At 32.5% G+C, this 22,139-nt stretch overlaps 1 protein-coding gene across 2 annotated transcripts in view; it reads right to left on the reverse strand.

The window, feature by feature from the left end:
* Positions 1-250: 250 nt before the first annotated feature.
* LOC134246435 (cAMP-dependent protein kinase type II regulatory subunit-like) overlaps positions 251-22,139 on the reverse strand; it is a 32,769-nt gene continuing 10,880 nt past the window's right edge. Inside the window, exons 5-14 of one of the 2 annotated variants that reach the window (XM_062728803.1) lie at positions 16,214-16,255; positions 12,772-12,836; positions 9,072-9,213; positions 7,991-8,092; positions 6,308-6,382; positions 6,067-6,132; positions 4,466-4,483; positions 3,352-3,412; positions 2,488-2,556; positions 251-2,250 (exon numbers count right to left, since the gene is read on the reverse strand). In XM_062728803.1, the coding sequence (XP_062584787.1) occupies positions 2,120-2,250; positions 2,488-2,556; positions 3,352-3,412; positions 4,466-4,483; positions 6,067-6,132; positions 6,308-6,382; positions 7,991-8,092; positions 9,072-9,213; positions 12,772-12,836; positions 16,214-16,255 (771 nt within the window). In that variant the 3' untranslated portion in view covers positions 251-2,119. The remainder of the gene's footprint in view (positions 2,251-2,487; positions 2,557-3,351; positions 3,413-4,465; positions 4,484-6,066; positions 6,133-6,307; positions 6,383-7,990; positions 8,093-9,071; positions 9,214-12,771; positions 12,837-16,213; positions 16,256-22,139) is intronic. The other variant, XM_062728804.1, reaches the window with a different exon arrangement.

Below are 22,139 nucleotides of genomic sequence, written 5' to 3' on the forward strand. Positions count from 1 at the left end.
AGTTGAGCTCCTGAGATATGTGTGCTGTGAGATTAGAATCACTGAAACTTAGGCCACCTTGTCTCGAGATGTTAGGTCTCAAACAAAGTGAAGCAGTGATAGGAAGAAAAACAAGACTTTTACCCAGAAAAAGAGAAATCCAAATTCCTATAAATGTTGCTTTGATATCTACAAGAGAACAAGTGTTTGTGTTATAAATCCAATTCAGATAGAGACAACTATAAAGGAACTAGATGAACTAAAATATGAGTACTAAATAATAAAGTCACTTTTTATTTCAGCAGTTTCACAATGATGAAAACTGAGTTCAAGATATACTATAAGAATACAGTGACAGATATTTTTTTTATTCATAAACTAATAAACAATCAATCAAATGTTAAAACACAAACAAACAAAAAATAAAATTTTTAACAAGACTGAAATTCAATCATAGATATCTGCCTTGTCTGAAATATCAATTAAATTAAACAGACATATATACAGACAGTTCTCATAAGCTTTTCACAATGAAATAAATTACAAGGAAATACCGTTCAAACTTGTTGATAAATAAAGAAACCATCAGTCAATAGTAAAGCACTTGAATGTGTTAATGTGAAGTTGATCTTTTCAAGAGTTAACTTATGAATGTGACTATTGTTATGACTTGCTTTGTACCAGTATTGTTTTTCTAAATGTCTTCTACTAATTTATGTTTTTATTTTAAGACTACAGGGAGGTTTCAGCTTCTGTATTCTAAGTTTTACAAAAAATATTTGGTCAGTCTGATGCTTTTCAAGATTTGTGAATATAAAGCAAATGAAACTTGGATATTCCAATTGTTTTATCTTTCAATGCAAGAGATATACATGTATTTACAAGGAAAATATCATAAAAATATTTGCTACATGTTTTGGTAGTTACTTATTTTGAAAAAAAAAAATATATTACAGTGTTAAAGCTATGGGGAAAAAAATTGAGAGCTTAATAGTTCTATCAAGGATAAGTATTCGTCTCCATTAAAATTTTGTAAATCTTCATATAAACATTTACCTGAATCAACAAACTCTTTGAGTATTCCATTTTGGCAAGATAACCCTACTTCTAAGACAAATATATTTAAATTTTTTCAATCTCAAGATAATTTAATGTCTTTATTTTAATACTTGCTTTAAAAACAAAAATGATAATACTTGAATTTCATTTTTTTATCAGTCAAATAAAATTGTGCTTATTAGCATGATTTAAGAGTTCGCTATTCCAATATAAGTCATATCAATTTTCATTTGTTTGGTGAAGAAATAATTTAATTGGTCAAAAATTCTGATTGTAAGCTGACACTTCTCTAAAACGTTCACGAAAAAATTTTTCAAATTAGAATGCCACTTATAAACAAGAAAAAAATTGAATACAACCATCAACAAACACATGTATACATTTCTGTTTGGTTTGTTCTTGTACAACACATTTATCCAATCATAAAATAACATAAATATAATTACCATAAATTTTTATATATATATATATAAATCATTCAATACTTTAAATACTTCATAGCACAAAAAATGGCAGCCTGATACGGAAAAAAATGAAATGCAATGAATGAATTTATACAGTTATGACTCTCATCAAGTTTAGAGAACTTTTCTGATCTTCACTTTTCAGAAAGTAGAAAATTTTAATATATCTCGCATTAATCAGCAATATAAGTGTATTATTGAGATAAACCAAGAATGTCCTATATTTACATTTCTTCCCTTTAATATCAATATTTTTGTTGTTGTCAAGAATTGAAGATTTAAGATAAGAATTAAATGACTAGACTTATACTTGCACTTCAGAGGTAATTAACGAATTCACAAAAACAAGTGAAAAGTATCCTCCAGAAAAATTCACAGAAGTACAAATGTACTACTTAAATATCTAAGAAAAATAGGTATTCTACATTACATAAATATAAAGTAGAGAGGTTGAAAATAATATATATATATATATATTTTGATGATGAGTAAAAAGATGACTATTGGAAACGTGTGGAGAACAGTGGACCACACACACAGTTAGTTTACTAGAGAGACTTGACAGACTGGTTTGTCTGTCTGTCTGTTAGTGGTCTGTAATGATGAAAGGGGCACACTCAGCGGAGATCTGAAATGCTGGCCTTGTCGCCAAATACCTGAATTAGCTGTTCCTCGTATTCGTCTATGTTTCTTTTCATTATATCCATGCATGGACCTAGTAAACGCTCAAATGCCTGTACATCTAGCACTGCAATAAGAGATAAAACCTCTCCAAAAAACAAAAACAAACTGAAACACACTTCATATGAATCAATTAACTACAGACTTTGTGTTTCTTTCTTTAGAGAAATATTTTTTTTATCAAAATAGCAATGTAAAAGATTTGCTGATAATCAAAAGTCAGCAATTTAAATTGATGACGGGTGTTTTTTTTTTTACATTCTACCCAAATAGCTGATCAAATTATTAGAGAGAGTCATCTCACCTGCACACTTAGTTTTACCCACGGCATACGCGGTGGCAGCTCTTGGTTTATGTGTAACAAGGGCCAGCTCTGAAAAACGACAGAAACATTGTATTTTATCATTTGTTCAATTAAAATTATTAAAGTCTGATTAGTGTCCATGAATTTAACAATGTTTGTTACCCTCAGCATTAACAACACATCTGACAATGGGTAAATCAATGATAAATTGATAATGTACTGTGGGTAAATTATGCATGTATGGTTTGCTGTGGAATTCTCAAACCACCAGTTGTGCACTTGATAGAGGCCAAATAAATTTGACATCAAAGTTTAAAATAACAAATTTTTCTATGAAAAGGGATTCTCTGAGTATCAAACAAACAATAAAAAGTTCAGTGTTTTTCTTAAAAGCCTTCTTATTGAAATTCCCTGTGCATGGGTTGACAATGGTTTTCCTTGGAGAGTTAAGGATAAATAACACAAACAAACTTTTTTCACAAATCAGCATTATTTCTCATCGATTTACATTTAAATTGACAACCTGAATAATGTTTACCAAGTACAGTGGGAGAATTTTATAAGATTTTGTCATAAAGTTAAAAAATTGTGCAAAATTTTGTATGGAATTATATAGAAGGCAAAATAAAATCTCAAATTTAAGCACCAAGGAAAACCTACGATTTCTTTATAGTTCAGGGATTTATTATTTATGTCATTGCAAATCAAAATCAGTCAAAAAATATATATCAACCCGCGCATCCATTTTTTGTTTGTGGTAAGTACCCTTAATTTCAATTGTTACCCTCTAACACAGGCACTATTGTTGTTAGTTCTTTAGGTAAATGCAAAACAGTTCTGAGTTTGTATAACTAATCTGAGTACCTCCAAAGTAGCCTCCCTTTGTGTATCGTTTGACTTCCACTTCTTTACTCTCTGGGTCTCTCTGTTAAAAAAAAAATTAAATTACATTTAAGCTAATGTATTTACCTGCCAAAAACTTAACATTATTTATTCAATGTCCTCTTACTGGACTTAACAAATATAGAAAAATTTCAACCAAAAAACAAAAATTTACTTCTAACCACAACCACAATGCTGGAAAGAGCTGGAAAGATGTGTTTAAGCAATAATATTGCTGCACTTGTTCCACAAGTTAAAAGAATTCATACATATGCTCCAGTCCCTGCCATTTTCATAGCAAGCTTTTTAAAAGTCAAGCTTGAGCAGGACTTAGGAAGCTTGAGTGCTGAACTAATCTAAACAAATGCAGTCAAGATACCTTGTAAAGCAGTTATTTTATCAAAAATAGGATACAACCTTTCAAAGGTATCAGACAAGGTGAAGTGCACTACAACATTGCTACCAACAAACAGTTTTAAAAACATCCATATTTTGACAAAAATGTTTGAAAGCATGTTCTCATGAATACTTATAATTCACCATTTTTTTCTTAATTTGAACAATAAAAATGATATGTAAAAATCATCACCTCATTGTTTATCACATATCTGCATAATAAATACTTAATGACCACAAATTATTAATGATGGTGCAATATAAACTCCTACAGTTAAAATCAACCTGTGTTCGACCAAACCAGCTTTGCATAATATAAGCTTCAATCTGTATTAATTTACAACCCTTGTCCTATGAAAGTGTGATATAAAGGCATTTTGTAAATCAATGATCCACATCATTGCATTTCTTATGTAAAGTCTGATACTTGCATTCAATATTACCACCCCGAAAATGACATACAAATAGGAAAAGTTTTATAATAACTATTTTCTTGATACATGCCTTAAATAAGGCAAATTTATTACTAGAAACAAATAAAACTATTTTTCTAAGTTTTGGTTGTGTGTATTATATGAAATGAAGCAGACAGTCACAATGAAAGGTTAGTTCACAACAGTGGAACATCGTGACTGCCACAACAGCAAGTATCGAGATTATAGGCAAACAACAGAATCTGTGTCCATTGCAATATTCTCACCCCTTCTTCATTTTCATCCTGAAACAACCAGTCATTGTCACATATCAACATTTTGTACATACATTAATCTGGCATCTTTATCAAAGAAACAGTTATTTATACTGCTAACCCCAACATACTTGACCAAATCCTGAATCTTGCTCATTTAGAATATAATCAGTTGATATTCTGGGTTAAAATTGTTATTCAAAGAATAGAAACATTTCCCAACTACCTCAGTTTACATTGACATTCCATTTTCAAAACAAGTTTAATGATGTTATGTTCAACAATAGTCAATACACGGCAAACAGTGTCCTTTCCAAGGCCATAAACACATTTATCTGACATGATTATTAGAATTATATGCAACATTATACCCCCTCTTCTGACACCCATGACAAAATAGGACCAATAAATATGTAAAACACACTAATTTACCTTAGTTTTTTCTCTGAACTTTGAATAAAAAAAATAATAAAACGCGCTTTAAAAATATTGTTGGACTTTGAATTTTTAAAAAGTAGTATAAGAACCATATACCTGTGTATCATGATACAGTTTCAGTGTAAACATATCACAAAATGCTCTACTCATATCATCCCTAGTATCAGGAGTCACATAATAATCAAAGAACCCCTGTTTCATTTATATTCTATATTATAGTGAAACTGTAATATAATTTTATCGTGCAAATTAACACACATTATGCTCAGCAATGTGTCAGTTTGGTATTATTTAGTTCTTTCACTCATCATTTCAAATTTTCTTGCAATTCTCCTTTAATATCTGGTAATCATGAAAAATACAATTTCACTGAAGAAATACACATTTATAGTTTAAAGTTTCAACTGTCTAATGACATCAATTGCACTCCTTGGCAACTGAGTAAACAATACTGTGATTTATTTCCTCCAACTGATATGTATACCAATAAAAATCACTTTAGAAATGGGTAAGTGGTAAACAAAGCAGTTCACAATGTATTTGTAGATGGTGTTGTCTATTCACAGCTTTTCCAAATGGAAGCTTGACACACCACAATGCTGTCTCCTTGGAGACATATAAATCTCCCCCATTTTCCTCACTTCAGAGGCCTGTTCAACACTGCGAGGGCTCGCTAACATTTCTATTAGAGGTAACAGGAATTTTGGCGAGCGCTCACTCTGTTGAACAGGCCTCTGGTTAACATTTAAGGTATTTTTTTTAATCTTAGAATGTTCAATTCTTTGGTTTCTTAATTTCATCCTTTACCATTTTGAAAAAGTTACTGGATATACTTTTTTATTGTGCTATTGTTTTTTAAAAATCAATGTAATATCTGGTGATCTTATACTTAATGCCTTTGTCTCTATATTGCTTAAGTGATGCTTAGAATTGTTTGCAATTAAAAAAAAAACATTTTAAAAAAGTGAATTCGAGCAAATATTCACTACATTTAAAAGACTGCATCAAGAAAAAAAATTGTTCATGCCACAATTCAAAATTTCTGTGAAAGGAAAAAGTAATATGTAGATGGCAAGAATGTGTGTGACATTGAAGGAAGTGAGTACAAGCAATAAGAGACATATACACAGGGGATAACAGGTAGATATAAGTATAGAAATGTTGTAGGTACATACCTGGTTTTTCACGGTCACTCGCACTTCTCCGTCCTCAATAAAGTACATACAGTCAGCTTCATCACCCTGTCAAAGGAAAGGAAGATCAGTTACAGGTCTACCAATCATTGTAAAATCATAGGGAAGAGAGACACACACAATATACAGTTATCACAAGATAAAACGGCTATTAATCTTCTTATAATTACCTCAATATTGACCTGTTTTTTATTACCTTATATACCACATACTTTATGTTTACCTGTTTTATAATTACTTCACCGTCCTCAAATGTCTTGGTGACCAAGGCATCAGCCACATTCATCTTTTCATAAGGCTGAAATCAGAAAAGTTAATGATTAATCATTTTTAATATAAACACCTTCTTTATGACATATAAATAAATGATTTTGCTCTCTTTTTTTGGCATAATTTAAAACAAAATCTGTTGACATTAAAAGTGTCCTTTTTATTTTCATTAAAGATTAACTGGAAGTGATCTTTGATTAATTTATTAAAGAAAACCTTAAAGGTCAAGGTAAATGGGAGTTATTAAAGTTCAGCATAAATAACAGGTTTTTTTCTGTTTTCAAAAAATTAGATTAAAAAGAGGATTTCTCACAAAAACCTGAGAAGGGTGATGGGTGAGGTTGAGAGGCCTAGCTGTTAATAATGCCTTTTGTTCAAAGATTTGAGTTATGCAACTTCTCAAAGAAACTGATCATAATCAAAACACGGTCACAATTTTTATGCTTGGAATCAACTCTGTCTTTTTTTTTTTTAATCCTAACCCATTTATTTCCAAATTTACACTTGTCCTATTTTCAATCATTAGCTAGTTGTTGTTCATTACCACTTCAGGGGTTCAAAATTTTTTTTTGTCATGGTCAAGTCCAGGACTTGAGGAGTAAATTTTAGGCAAGTCCGAGGAAGAAATTTCAGAGTCCATATTTACCTATACATCATTAAATTTATGTAACTTATAATTTATTTTCATTTGTTGCATTGACTGAATAAAGACTATAGGTATTAATATATGTTTTATTTGTCCTCCATAAACTGTCATATACATGAGTATTTCAACACAATACCAGACTGATAGATTACTTGTACATTACAATAACTTTTACAAATACTCACTACTGAATAAACCATCTGTTACAATAAATAGAAATTAGAATGTGCTGTAAGTCACAGCTAAAACCGAAATTTAACAAACTCATTGCCGTTTGTCAAATAGGAGGAAACATGAGGAATTGCGTAAAAGCAAGAGTCTAACCGCAATGGAAAATAAAAAGACGGATTGTATTTTCGAAACGTTCGTAATGTTTTATGGGTATTTTTAATTTAACGCCCACCAACCCACATTTTTACTTAATACATTTGAGAATTTGCTTTATTTTTAGCTTTACGATCATTTTTTTAACTTATAAAAAAAGATAAACAAGAAACATAGCCAAGTCCCAGGACTTTGTCTTTTTTTTTTTAAATGCCTAGTCCATTTATCCAGAATTTGTTAGTCCGGGACGTCGGACTTGAGGATTTTTGAACCCCTGCCACTTTTTCATCTATTGTTTTTAACATAGAAACATTATACATTTATTGACTTGGTTCAAAGGCAGCATGGCTTTTGTCGGACCAAACTTTAACATGCATTTATCTTGTATTGTCTTCCGTGATGTAACCTGAGGTAAACTCGCTCAATTCTCTCTTTGTTGAACACCAACAAATGCAAATGAGATTCAGCCCCACCCATTGTGTGACATAAGCGGTCCAACATCGCGTTGACAGGTCCAACATCTTACTATGAGGTCAAATATCTGGGTATTTTTTTATGACCTCTCATTAAATCATTAAAATTGTTAAACTTGTTTTTGTAAAGATTAGTATATAGACACAAATTGTTAAAGGTATAAGAATGTCTATAAATTAAGTTCTCACTTACATCTAGTGTTTTTAACATGGGAACATTGTCTATTAAGTTCTCGTACATCTTCCTCTTGTTGTAGGCATTCTTTAGAACAATTCTTCTAAAGGTTTCTCTGTCCTAAAGAGTAAACAAAGAATTCATAGTACACAAATAATTCAAGAATTTCAAAGCTTATTTTGAGAATTCAAATGTATTATTTCACAGGACAATGCATTACTCTAGCAATAAATCACAATTTTAACAGAAATGTCCATTTCCTGAGCATAAAACGTGGCACATTAATCATTTTCAAAGTTACAATATATCTGAATTACTTACAATATTTGTAAGAAATTTTATTATTAAGAAAAAGAATCATACATGTATACCTCAAAAGTTGGTAAATGAACTGATAGAGGAATAATAAAGGCTATGCAATGAAGTTTAAATCTAGAAGTTTTTATTCTCTGTATAATTTTAGAGTTCAAATAATTGAAGGACCTTTGTGTGATTTTATAATATCTTGTATGTTATTTAGCTCCTCTGGATTATATCTTTAGAAAATATCTGATTCAAATTAAACTATATTTTTGTTCATTTTTCTTTAACAAAAAAAAAAATGGTTTTTAACACTTAATATCTGTACAAAATTTGTAGTAATTTATGCTAATTTTTTTGTCTCAGCATATCTGAGATTATGAATTAAGAATATGAATATCTTGAAATTTTATCAGTGGTAAAAATACATTGTAGAGTACAGTACATGTATGTTGCGTATGTCCTTTTATAAGCAAACATTTTAGAGTGATAAAAATTACTCATGGTTAAAAATTTCAAGACATGAATTTTGTAGTAATAATGACTTGATAGCTCAAACTACTTCTTTTAACTATATCAACAGGGAATTTTAAGTGGTTTTTAGATTGATGCATAACAAGTGTATATTTTCCCCACATGTAACACAGCACTTTTATTGTAGTGTAAAGATATACATGAATGAGAACAATGAACAATGAGAAATACCTGCTACATCATGCACACTAATTTATAATGATTTATAAACAGTCCTCATGTATCTGACCTAACCATAAGAGGGGCCAGTGGGGTAAAATCTTACCATGGCCCATAGTCTGCCCTCTGTTGTTGCTACAATAGTTGCTGCCCTTGGTTGATTATACATCAGTGCCAGCTCCCCAAAGCTTCCTTTATTTTCATACTTTCCAACAGTTTTTCCATTTACAATGATATCAAAGAGTCCACTGTAAAAAAAAAAAATCAAAATCAAAATTTGTTCTCTTTTTTGGACAATGAATTCTTTACAAATTAAGTAATGTAAATGATTATTCAGAGTATGAATTATTCACTGTGTCTTGTAGATTTTCACATTTTTAAAGTTTCTACGTTTCAAAGTTCTATGTAAATGTATTCTATATCAATATTCCCCTATTCAAATTAATACATGGATGATATAGCGTATTGACCTCTATCAAGTGCATATATATCAACTTACTTAGAAATTTCATAAACTTGTTAAAGAAATGCATTCAATCATTTAATTCACAATTGAAAATACATGTTAATTGATAACATATATTCTATGTAAAATAAACATCATGAAAACTTCATGCCTTCAATTTAGGTATGCCAATGATGAAAATTTTAGGATCAATATATAATAATAAAAAAATAGAGACTTGTATAATTACAATATCACATTTCATAATAGATCAATTATCTATTGATTTTGTACTTTCCTTTGCATGTCAGGAAATCTTGATATATAGTCTTAATATCTTTCATGATGAGACAATTATGTCTAAATAAAGCTGTAAATTTCAGCAATCAAGACGTAACAAACCCCATGGAATAAAATAAATCCACGGAACATGTATTGATATTGCGCTACAGATATACCTTTGCAAGGGTGAAGAGATCTGTATTATAAATCATTGGAGCTAGGGCACACATGTTCAAACAAGATACAATCAGACAATCTGTGAAATTCTATGCAAAACAATTCTAGTTGGCCACTTATTATTTGGTAGTCTCAACAGCTCAAGCAAATGCAGCATATGTCTTTTTAATAAATATAAATTTTCTTTCCAAGATAGTGTCAATATCCCAGTGACCAGCTCTTACTCACTTGAGAGAGAGAGAAAGAGAAATAGAGAGTTGATTCTACATTGAACAGTAATTTGACCATTTTTGAGTTCCTGTATATTTTGACATAAAGGTTATTAAATATTACAATATTTAAAACAGAACTCCTTTTGTAACCTGACCAACCCCTTCCCTCAGAGCCAGAAATCAATCTTCAGTCTATAGTACATGCTGATATATATTGTAAAATTAGCTTCACATGTACAGATGCAGTTCTTAGGGTATTGTACTTGGAGAAGATGTAGAAATATGACAAAATTATGCCGAATGATTAACAAAAACTCTACAAAGAAACTATTCAATCTAAATGTCTATCTAGCTGTCTAATAGCCACCTTGATTTCTGTTAAGAGAGAAATAACCTTTACAAATTAATTCTAGTGTCAGTCAAGTTTACCATCTCAAAGGTTAGCTAATTTATATGGTTGATCTCTACCTTTTCCCAAACAAATATTATGCAAATAAGAATCATTCTAAATGCCTGACTTATCTAAATCCTCTTTATGTTTAAAGACCTTATTTTGAAAATGTATATATTTTTTCCCCCGTTACAATGTAAAGTACTTATGTGAATAACCTCAATGAAAATTCACCTGGAATAAGCTTCTTACTTTGGAGGGGACAGGATACAGAAATCTCGTACTGTTACCAACCAAGTTTTATAGCTTGATCTAAAGTTTTAATCAGCATTTTATGGGCCATTCAGAAACATAATTTGCATGAATATCTGCGTAACTTAAGAGCTTTACCCTGTTTATATTTCCCATCAACACATTCATCATAATTTGATGCAAAATGAAATATTCCATGTAATACTATTATCCATCTCATTAATTTTTTTCAGAGAATTTCTGAATTATACATTGATATCTAAATGCTTATCATAAATTTCTTTTTTTTCCTATTCAAACAGTGAAAGAAACCATAAAAGTTTAAGTCTTATGTAAACATCATCGGTTTGCACTGTAAAAATTTAGTTCTGAATCAACCTCAGCCCTAAGCACTATATGGATGAGTCTCCACGTTCTTTATGTTTGTTGGGACTGACCTCTCTATGACATGAAGCAGTCTCCATGTCCATTACTTTACTTAGACTGACCTCTGTATGACATGAAGCAGTCTCCATGTCCATTACTTTACTTGGGACTGACCTCTGTATGACATGAAGCAGTCTCCATGTCCATTACTTTACTTGGGACTGACCTCTCTATGACATGAAGCAGTCTCCATGTCCATTACTTTACTTGGGACTGACCTCTGTATGACATGAAGCAGTCTCCATGTCCATTACTTTACTTGGGACTGACCTCTCTATGACATGAAGTAGTCTCCACGTCCATTACTTTACTTGGGACTGATCTCTCTATGACATGAAGCAGTCTCCATGTCCATTACTTTACTTTGAACTGACCTCTCTATGACATGAAGCAGTCTCTACATCCATTACTTTACTTGGGACTGACCTCTCTATGACATGAAGCAGTCTCCATGTCCATTACTTTACTTGGGACTGATCTCTCTATGACATGAAGCAGTCTCTACGTCCATTACTTTACTTGGGACTGACCTCTCTATGACATGAAGCAGTCTCCATGTCCATTACTTTACTTGGGACTGATCTCTATATGACATGAAGCAGTCTCTACGTCCATTACTTTACTTGGAACTGACCTCTCTATGACATGAAGCAGTCTCTACATCTATTACTTTACTTGGGACTGACCTCTCTATGACATGAAGCAGTCTCCATGTCCATTACTTTACTTGGGACTGACCTCTCTATGACATGAAGCAGTCTCTACATCCATTACTTTACTTGGACTGACCTCTCTATGACATGAAGCAGTCTCCATGTCCATTACTTTACTTGGGACTGACCTCTCTATGACATGAAGCAGTCTCTACATCCATTACTTTACTTGGGACTGACCTCTCTATGACATGAAGCAGTCTCCATGTCCATTACTTTACTTGGACTGACCTCTCTATGACATGAAGTAGTCTCCACGTCCATTACTTTACTTGGGACTGACCTCTCTATGACATGAAGCAGTCTCCATGTCCATTACTTTACTTGGGACTGACCTCTCTATGACATGAAGCAGTCTCTACATCCATTACTTTACTTGGACTGACCTCTCTATGACATGAAGCAGTCTCCATGTCCATTACTTTACTTGGGACTGACCTCTCTATGACATGAAGCAGTCTCTACATCCATTACTTTACTTGGGACTGACCTCTCTATGACATGAAGCAGTCTCCATGTCCATTACTTTACTTGGGACTGACCTCTCTATGACATGAAGCAGTCTCTACATCCATTACTTTACTTGGACTGACCTCTCTATGACATGAAGCAGTCTCCATGTCCATTACTTTACTTGGACTGACCTCTCTCTGACATGAAGTAGTCTCCACGTCCATTACTTTACTTGGGACTGACCTCTCTATGACATGAAGCAGTCTCCATGTCCATTACTTTACTTGGGACTGACCTCTCTATGACATGAAGCAGTCTCTACGTCCATTACTTTACTTGGGACTGACCTCTCTATGACATGAAGCAGTCTCCACGTCCTTTACTTTACTAGAGACTGACCTCTCTATGACATGAAGTGGTCTCCACATCTCTCTGTGATGTTTGTTTGCACTCACCTCTCTATGACGTAGAAATTGTCTCCATCATCGCCCTGATCAATGACATGGTCTCCATCCACAACCTAACAATCAAAGAAAAAAAATTGATGTCAATATTTCAAGAATTAAATCAAGGTGAAAACAGTCCAATCCAACACCTGTGCTATTCTGATGATAAATTTCTTTCCCATTCTAATGCAATTGTTTTGTAAAACACGTTTTGATTGGCTAATGCACTGATGTTTGAAGCAGTAAAACAAGCATTAACGAGTGTGAAAGCTTTTTCATTGTGACGTCATAATAGAGCGACGCAAAAACACAATGCTCCATGACGTATTTCATGTAACAAAATTCAACAAAATAAGATGTAAACAACAAACAAAATGCATGGATTGCATTAGAATGGGAATAACTAATCTTCTAATTTGGTATTTGCGACCGTTAATGCTGATTCAACGGTCGCAAACATCCGTTTTACCGGCTCCGCTTATGCGTTGCCGGTAAAACTCAGTTTGCGACCGTTAAATCAGCATTAACGGTCACAAATACCAAATTAGAAGATAGTTATTCCCTAATTTTACTACTGTAAATCACTTTTTATTCGCGTGAACTTTATTTTCGCGTAATTACGCGAGACAATGTGCTCGCGAAAATTTAATTCTCGCGTATAATAGTATTCCTTAAGATCAAATAGAGCAGTAACCACAATTCGTGAAAATTTTGTGTCGCTAATCAATTATCAATGACTATCTCGCGAAAATAAGGTGTCGCGAAAATTAAGTGATCTACAGTATTTTCCATGTTTTACACACTGTGCAATCTGACACCCTGCCTATTCCAACATGAAATTCATCTCCTAATGCATGTCAGAATAAACAGGTTTCACAGTATTTCTAACCTTACTCCTTACCCCCAATTGTAAATTTTATAATTGCATAATGAAACCAATGTGCTGACTAAATGATTGTAAGAAATTTTCAATTTTGTTTATTACACATCTGAAACCTAAAGCAGAGGTTCAAAAAAAAACCTAGATTAATTAGACAGGTTACTAAATGAAAGGTTCACAACATCAATAAATTAACACTTATCTATTGATAATCAAATTAACATTTCCATAAAGAACAATTTAGGAGTAAAAACCAAAGATCATGTTACAACAAGTAAAAATCTTGTTCTGTAATAAATAAAATTTTCTTTTTCCACCCACTGCATTTCACACAAAGATCATAAATCTTGGGTGCTCAGGGATTTAGGTTTGGATTATTGAACATAACTGGTATGTTTTCTCACTTTGGAGGATATTCATCAAGGTTTGAACTAAGCAAGTAATCTCCTAAAAATCTTTGATAAAAAAATTTATATCTCTTCTCTGAGCAATCCATGTTAGAAATCACATGCTCCAGTCTGACAGATCAGCAATAATTTCCTAAACCGAGTCTACACAATTCTTGTCCTTACATTTTAAAATTTGCTAAAATGTATATTTTTAAAAAAAAAAATTGCTCTTAAAAAAATTCCTATAGCTGTGATATTTTCATCATGTTGATTTATCCTACTTGGAGACAATCCCTTAAATTCAGGCCTACAGAGGATGGTTGTTCTGTTTGTATAGTTGGACAGGTGTAAATGGTATGACCCTCATTCAACCAGGTGAATTTGACCATTTATCTTCATTACATTCACATCACAACAAAGGACTCAAAAATCCATCCATCTGGTCTACAGGCCAACCAGGAAAATCATAAATAATAAAGACTTGACTCACACACTTTTACAATGTAGCAACCAATTCTGAACTCTATTTACAAGAAATGACTATCTAGTATGAAACACAATTAACCTTAAATTTCTGTAATATATTTAAAATATGTTTAAACTGCTACTAAAATTAGAAATATGCTGCCGAAGGTACAATACAAATGCAACATAAAAATTTGTGTTAGTGTATGATTAGTTTCATATTCAGAATATCTTGAATACCTTAGTAACAATCAATATGTTTCAGAGCATGGAGTTTGATAAAAAATATCATGTCTAAATGTCTATAGCTTTTTAAGACTGAGCTTTGATCTGAGCTAAATGCAAAGTGATGATGGTAGGATAGGATGCAAGGACAGAACAGGGTCATGACAAACTCTATATGCCCCGGCCATATTCATGGTGGGGCATAAAAACAACAGGATTAATCCTAAAATGACTAAAGGTCATGGAGCAAAGTCAAACAGAGCAGAGGTATGCACAGAAGACTTTAATGCTTTTAGCATTTGCTTTCCTTTTTCTTTGTCACCTTCTATGGAGTTTTCCTTTCTCATTTTTCTTTTGATATAGCCTCTACATCGTGTATCTGCTAATTAATCAGAGAGTGTACTGGCTAAAGTTTGAAATAAATGCATAAAATAAGGGTTTCTTCACCCCTCAATTTCATGGCCAGTGGGGGAGTGGGTTAGTTGGGAACTAGAGATCTATAAAATTACAAGAAGGCAGAAGTTTTATAAATTCTAACAACTGATACAAATATTTTTTCTTTTTACAATCAATTCCTAATATATGAAATTTTCACCTTAAGCCCAGTACAAGGGGTCAAAATCTATATTAAGGCCATTAAAAGCTGTGGAAGTGAAAAAGACATTTAAAATATTTTCTCATCATTACTGTCCTACATGAGTTGATATTAATACTGTTTTGATCCCGAGAAATATAGAAAATTTACAGACATTAATAACTACATGTAGATAAACACCCGAGAATAATGAACCATTAAACAAAGGGCTTATCATCAAGAATCATCTAGTATTATGATAACACTAGCATAGTGATTGAACGAAATCTTTTTCTTCCATGGCACTCCAACTTAATGAGCTTCAAAAGACCTATGCCTATTGATTTTGGTTCTGTCCACAGCTTTCAGATAACAGAGGAAAAAGTGGCAAAAACTATGCCTAATCATCGGTGTAATGCCTCTAAATGATGGATAATCACAGACTGATTCAAGCAGGGGGTGGTGGTAGCCATGTTTTAAGTAGGCACTAAAGCTAGCTCCCATATCCTCCAGCCATAGTTTTTAAAAAACACACACTGAACTGCTTGATAGCATCAGATAACTCTGTCATCACATCATTAAAAGATTTTCCACCATCAATTTCTGACATTTCACAAAACATTGATCTAGTACAACATTAATCAATCAAGTTATTTACACTTAAAATAATTGTTTTCCTCTCAGCCATTCCATTCAAAAAATATGAAGCCCATGGGCCACAATGCTGACCTGTGTAACTAAGGCCCTTCTTGCACATCATCAGTAGATTCTTCTTCCGATATATTCCCATGTTTTAAAATTGATCATATGTTGTAGCTCCACCCAACCCCTTGGTCATGATTTAACAAACCTAATATTTTTAAAGCCAGAAAGGCACTTAACCCTCTTCAACAGTTGCTGTTACACATATTTACTTACCTTTTTCTCAAACATGGCATCCAGGACCTCTTGCATTTGTTCCTGAAATATTAAAAAAAGAAAGATGAAAATGATCCTATGACAGAAAATACTTATAAAGTAATCAAATCAAATAATATTTGAACTGAGGTTGTAAATAAAAATGAAAAAGGTGAATATAATGAACAGTGATTGATCTAAGAAAAATCTACAAGCAATTCAATTTTGTGAAGAAGACATACAACATGGACTCTCAGAAATTCTAGAGGTGGGATCATGTGCCTCGGAGGAGTAAGTAACCCCTGTTGACTAAGCTCTATGTATTGATCAAGAAGATGGAACACTCCATAGTCAAGTGTAGTTAAAAAAACAATGAAAAAGTTGGATTGAAAAATGTGAGCCAAAATAAAACCCAGTGATATATGTTAACAAGGTCATCACAGGGACAAAAGAATAAATGAAATGCTGACTATAAATAAGGTTGTAAATCGATGTTGATATCAATTAAATGTGAAGGTTGTATACCAACAAGCTAAGTTGACCTAAATTGTAATAATGTCGCTGTCATTTACAATATATCAATATCTGTACGTAAAAGTCAACTTTCAAATTGAATGTTCTAGTGAAAGTATCTCATACTTCGAGCGACTTAAAATCTTATTATCATTTAGGCATTAAGTTTGTATCTTTGAGATGCCATGGAAGCCATCAGCAACACTGGCCCTTATAAATAGGTTACTAAGAGTAACTTTGCTTTTCTATCAAGTATATTCTTTATACTTTTGAGCCCCCTCTCTAGATAACAAAATGAATTTTTGAGGTTGCTAAGTTCAGAAACAAGAAAGCAAGACATTTTTATGTAGCCCAAGTAGCTTTATCAGCACCATGAAGAAAAAAAACTTAAATGTTGAAAAATAAACTCAAACAAAAAAGGGAATGATAAAAGAAAGTAGATGGAAAAGTACCTAGCGAACTGTAGTTGCAAGAAAGAGGATGTCAGCTGACAAAAAATCCACTAAACCCTGAACACTATAACATGCTTACAACAAAGTGCAAAAGATGAAGAAATTCAATCACTTTAACTATAATCTGTTTTACCCAACAAGCTTATAAAACATGTCAATTTGTAAGAACTGGAAGTAAAAATTCATTCTATATAAGAGTGCATTTATTTTAAGCACGTATTATGAAGCAGTGGTACAACTAAATCCATTCCTATTATGTAACTTAATTTTTACATTGTTACATTAACTAAAGTACAGTAAAACTTGATTATAACGAAGTCACTGGGACCTGGAAAATTACTTTGCTATATCCATAATTCGCTGTATCCGTAAAAGGAATTCATTAAATTTTGTGTAGCTGATGGGGGTCCAAGATAACTTCGCTATATCCATGAATTCGCTATATCCGTGTTTATACTAAAGAGTTTTACTGTACAGGGTAACCTAGGTCCAGATGACAATTATAAAGAGTGAGTAGATGAAATATATATCCCGGCCACTAGTGTTGTAAAATCGGACATATTTTACTATCGATTATCAAATTGAATCGGAAGAACACAATCGATTATATAATCGATAATTTGAACTATTATAAAGGTTAAATTTATTAATTCAGCACGAGTAGAATTCCATGACATTTGACCGCGAACTTCAACTTATCTTTATTGGCATACGACATTTTACACAATTTACAAATAACCGTGTCCATCTGTATATTATTTTTGCATGGAGGTCCATCGCCCTTTTACAGAAAGCCAAAATATTTTAAACTTTAGATCGTGTTGCACCAGGATACTGATATAATAAGGCGTCAACCTCTTCACCATGCACGTTCGCCATTTTGTTTACCGCCGATTAGAGTGACGTCCCTTTGGTGAATATAAAAGTTAAACCTGATCGGCTTAAAAAATACGGCATGAAAAATATAGCGATCTATCGATGATAATATTTACAATCGATTGTAGCCGATCTGGGCCTTTAAACGACGATTTTTCGATAGTCGGCGACTATCGTAACAACACTACCGGCCACCATAACTCTCTATTCAATACAAGTAATCTGGTTCTGGTTAAGTTTTTAAATATTATCTTGGCATTATATCCAGTTTAACTCTGTTATTTATAGTAACATCTAATACAATGATATTAAACACTACAACAATTTAAAACAATGATATGTGCTCCTTTTTGCGTGTGTTAGTGTATTACTAGGAATCCCTGTATCATTACTAGGAATGGTATGGCCTTTAATTGATCAACAATACCCAAGGATCATTAAACATCAGATTAAGACAGATCTGCTGACACAATAAAAGAGGATCCAACCTGGCCCTCTCTTAATTACAAAATAGGAACAGCTCTGATGAGGGATGACTCTCAGGAGGGGGCATCAGGCCTGAAAACCTGACATTTCTCAGAACTGACTCACATGTTCTAATTGCACTTCAAAGTCAGAGCAAACCTTGCCAAGTTATAGACTGATTAGACTCTAGTCAATTATTCTACCTAACCATCTTATTAAAAAAACATTAAGAGCTGTCGGGCTGGCCATTTTCACAGTTTGAATATGCATTTGGCTGAATGGTGGACAACTCGCCCCCAAGACAGGTCGCCCCCAAGACAACTCACCCCCTACTCAGGACAACTCGCCCCCAATTTAGGACAACTCGCCCCCATTCAAGACAACTCGCCCCCAGTTTAAGAAACAAGCAAAAAAAAAACCTATATTATTTAGATATTTTAATTCAAATTGTTTCTAGAAAGTTAAAACAAACTTCTGAAAATAAATTTTCTCATTGTGTTGAAAAAAAGAACAGAAATATTTAATATTTAAACACTATCGTTATTGTCGCCACTGGCACTTTTTATTTATATCTTCGCTAAATTTACATATTTATTTTAAACTTTCATTACAAAACCTAAATAAATGTAATTCTCAGAGCTTGCATGCTAAAATTCTCCATCATGTTGAAACTGCTTCGGAGCTTGGAAACGACATGCCAATTTTAAAAAACCAAATACATCGTTATTTCGGAGCTTGCATGTACTAATTTAAATTAGTTATCACTTTGAAGTATCAAAATTAGTTGTAAGCTTGGGTATGTCATTAAATTTTCTGTCTGATGTTTTCATTTAAAATTAAGTAATTATTATTATCATCAGTTTCCTAACGCCGTCGGTTTACGTTATTTCGTCATTCAATAAAATTTAAGAAGGCATAGGTTTTATGATAAATCTTTGATGCATACACAGTGTTTTAACAAAGATTAGACGTCAATGCATTATGAAAAAATAAATAACCTAGCTATTACAACGGTAAGTATTGATTATAATTTAATTTTGCATATAAAATAAACATTTTTGAATATCATTTGGGTTTTTTTCCTTGCATTTAATAAGAAAATAAATAGTGGGGGTGACTTGTCTTGAGTGGGGGCGAGTTGTCCTAATTGGGGGCGAGTTGTCTTGATTCCATTTGGCTAGCCAAGTGTAAAATGGAATGTAAATATACGTACATGTCTGGTGTGAAATGTTTTGCTAATTATCTATCACATGAACCAGAAGTGTACTAAGTAGAATTAAAGATCAAAGTCACACATCTGCATATACAATATATTGTCACTTTTACTAAAATGTCAAATTATTTATTCTGTTGGCTGAAGTCAAATGAAATGTTTCCAGAGAAATGGAAAGACACATATTAAAATATGAATTTGTTGTCTTTATCAAAATCTGATTTAGGCTACCAGTATTTGAAGTCCTTTAAATATTTTTATCAAATTAATCTATGGTTTCACCTTTCAATGCATTTACATCAGCATCTTTTTCCTTCAACTGATGGCCTTTGTAATAATTTGTCTACAAAATTTGCCTTCAGTTGAAAGCAGGAATAAGATATATTTTGTTATTTTCTATTAACATGATAAAATACACTACCATACTTTTTTTTTTATAAAGAGACGAATAAGTAACACCAGATGCCTGTGAGAGCAATATAAAGTAAGGATATCATAGTGACAGCCACCAGTAGTTGTTCATTCTACTGAAACATAACAACACCCCCAGGAAAATTATAAGATGCCTAAATCTCCCACAGATTTTAAATTTATGCATATTTGGATAACCAGAAGTCTCTGTCGAGACTGAAGCTCTACTGGTTTGTACTTATAGCAAAGGAAGAGGAAAGTACTTAAGCAGTTGGGAATTGAAAATTTACACAGGCAAAAAAGAGAATAATGATCCTTGAATAAGTCTCTTTATGAAGAGAGTGTAGTCTACTTGCAAGCCACATTATATTATAATCAGACTAAAACTGTATTTGAAGTAGCAAATTTGAGTGTAACAGAAATTGCTATCTTTATTAACCAAGGTAATAATGTTTATTGAAGTCAAAAACGGATATAAAGAATTATGTACCTTAGTGTAGTCTACTTGAGTGCCAAGTTATATTGAAATCATACCAAAACTGTAGGAGGAATAGCATTTTGAAAGAATTTCACAGAAATTTTTATTTTTGGTAACAACGCCAACACCGTTCGTCGAAATCAATTTAAACCGATATACAGAATTATGTATCTTAGTGTAATCTACTTGTGTGCCAAGTTATATTGAAATCAGACTAAATTTGTAGGAGGAGTAGCATTTTGAAAGAATTTCACAGAAATTTCTATTTTTAGTAACAATGCCAACACCGTTCGTTGAAATCAAAAACCGATACACAGAATATTATGTATCTTAGTGTAGTCTACTTGTGTGCCAAGTTATATTGAAGTCAGACCAAAACTGTAGGAGGAGTAGCATTTTGAAAGAATTTCACAGAAATTTCTATTTTTAGTAACAACGCCAACATCGTTCGTCGAAATCAAAAACCAATATACAGAATTATGTATCTTAGTGTAGTCTACTTGTTTGCAAAGTTATATTGAAGTCAGATCAAAAATGTAGGAGGAGTAGCATTTTGAAAGAATTTCACAGAAATTTCTATTTTTAGTAACAACGCCAACACCGTTCGTTGAAATCAAAAACCAATACACAGAATTATGTATCTTAGTGTAGTCTACTTGTGTGCCAAGTTATATTGAAGTCAGATCAAAAATGTAGGAAGAGTAGCATTTTGAAAGAATTTCACAGAAATTTCTATTTTTGGTAACAACGCCAACACCGTTCGTCGAAATCAAAAACCGATACACAGAATTATGTATCTTAGTGTAGTCTACTTGTGTGCCAAGTTATATTGAAATCAGACTAAATTTGTAGGAGGAGTAGCATTTTGAAAGAATTTCACAGAAATTTCTATTTTTAGTAACAATGCCAACACCGTTCGTTGAAATCAAAAACCAATACACAGAATTATGTATCTTAGTGTAGTCTACTTGTGTGCCAAGTTATATTGAAGTCAGACCAAAACTGTAGGAGGAGTAGCATTTTGAAAGAATTTCACAGAAATTTCTATTTTTAGTAACAACGCCAACACCGTTCGTCGAAATCAAAAACCGATACACAGAATAATGTATCTTAGTGTAGTCTACTTATATGCCAAGTTATATTGAAATCAGATCAAAACTGTAGGAGGAGTAGCATTTTGAAAAATTGTTTACAGACAGACAAACAGACAGACGGACAGACGGACCTGCCTAACGCATTATTCGCATAAGCTCTTCTGGTCTCTGACCAGTAGAGCTAAAAAAAAATTAAAATCTATTCAAACTGTAATTGGGTAAATCTGTGATGTCATATAAAACACCATAACTCAATCTGTCTCTAAATTATAGGTCTCTAAGGTGGATAAAATATGTCTCCTCCAATCCATTTTACATCACTCTGTACTGGATTAGGCCTCAATTTAGAGACCAGTTTGGTCTCACTGTACCCTAGAACTTTGGAACCTAGTACATAGTCCTGCTGAGTGAAATCTGATGTTCAAATGTCAAACAAATGCAGCTG

The sequence above is a fragment of the Saccostrea cucullata genome, unplaced genomic scaffold (genome assembly GCF_032062105.1).
Source record: "Saccostrea cucullata isolate Sc308-1 unplaced genomic scaffold, CSIRO_AGI_Scuc_v1 ctg532, whole genome shotgun sequence".
NCBI lineage: Eukaryota > Metazoa > Mollusca > Bivalvia > Ostreida > Ostreidae > Saccostrea > Saccostrea cuccullata.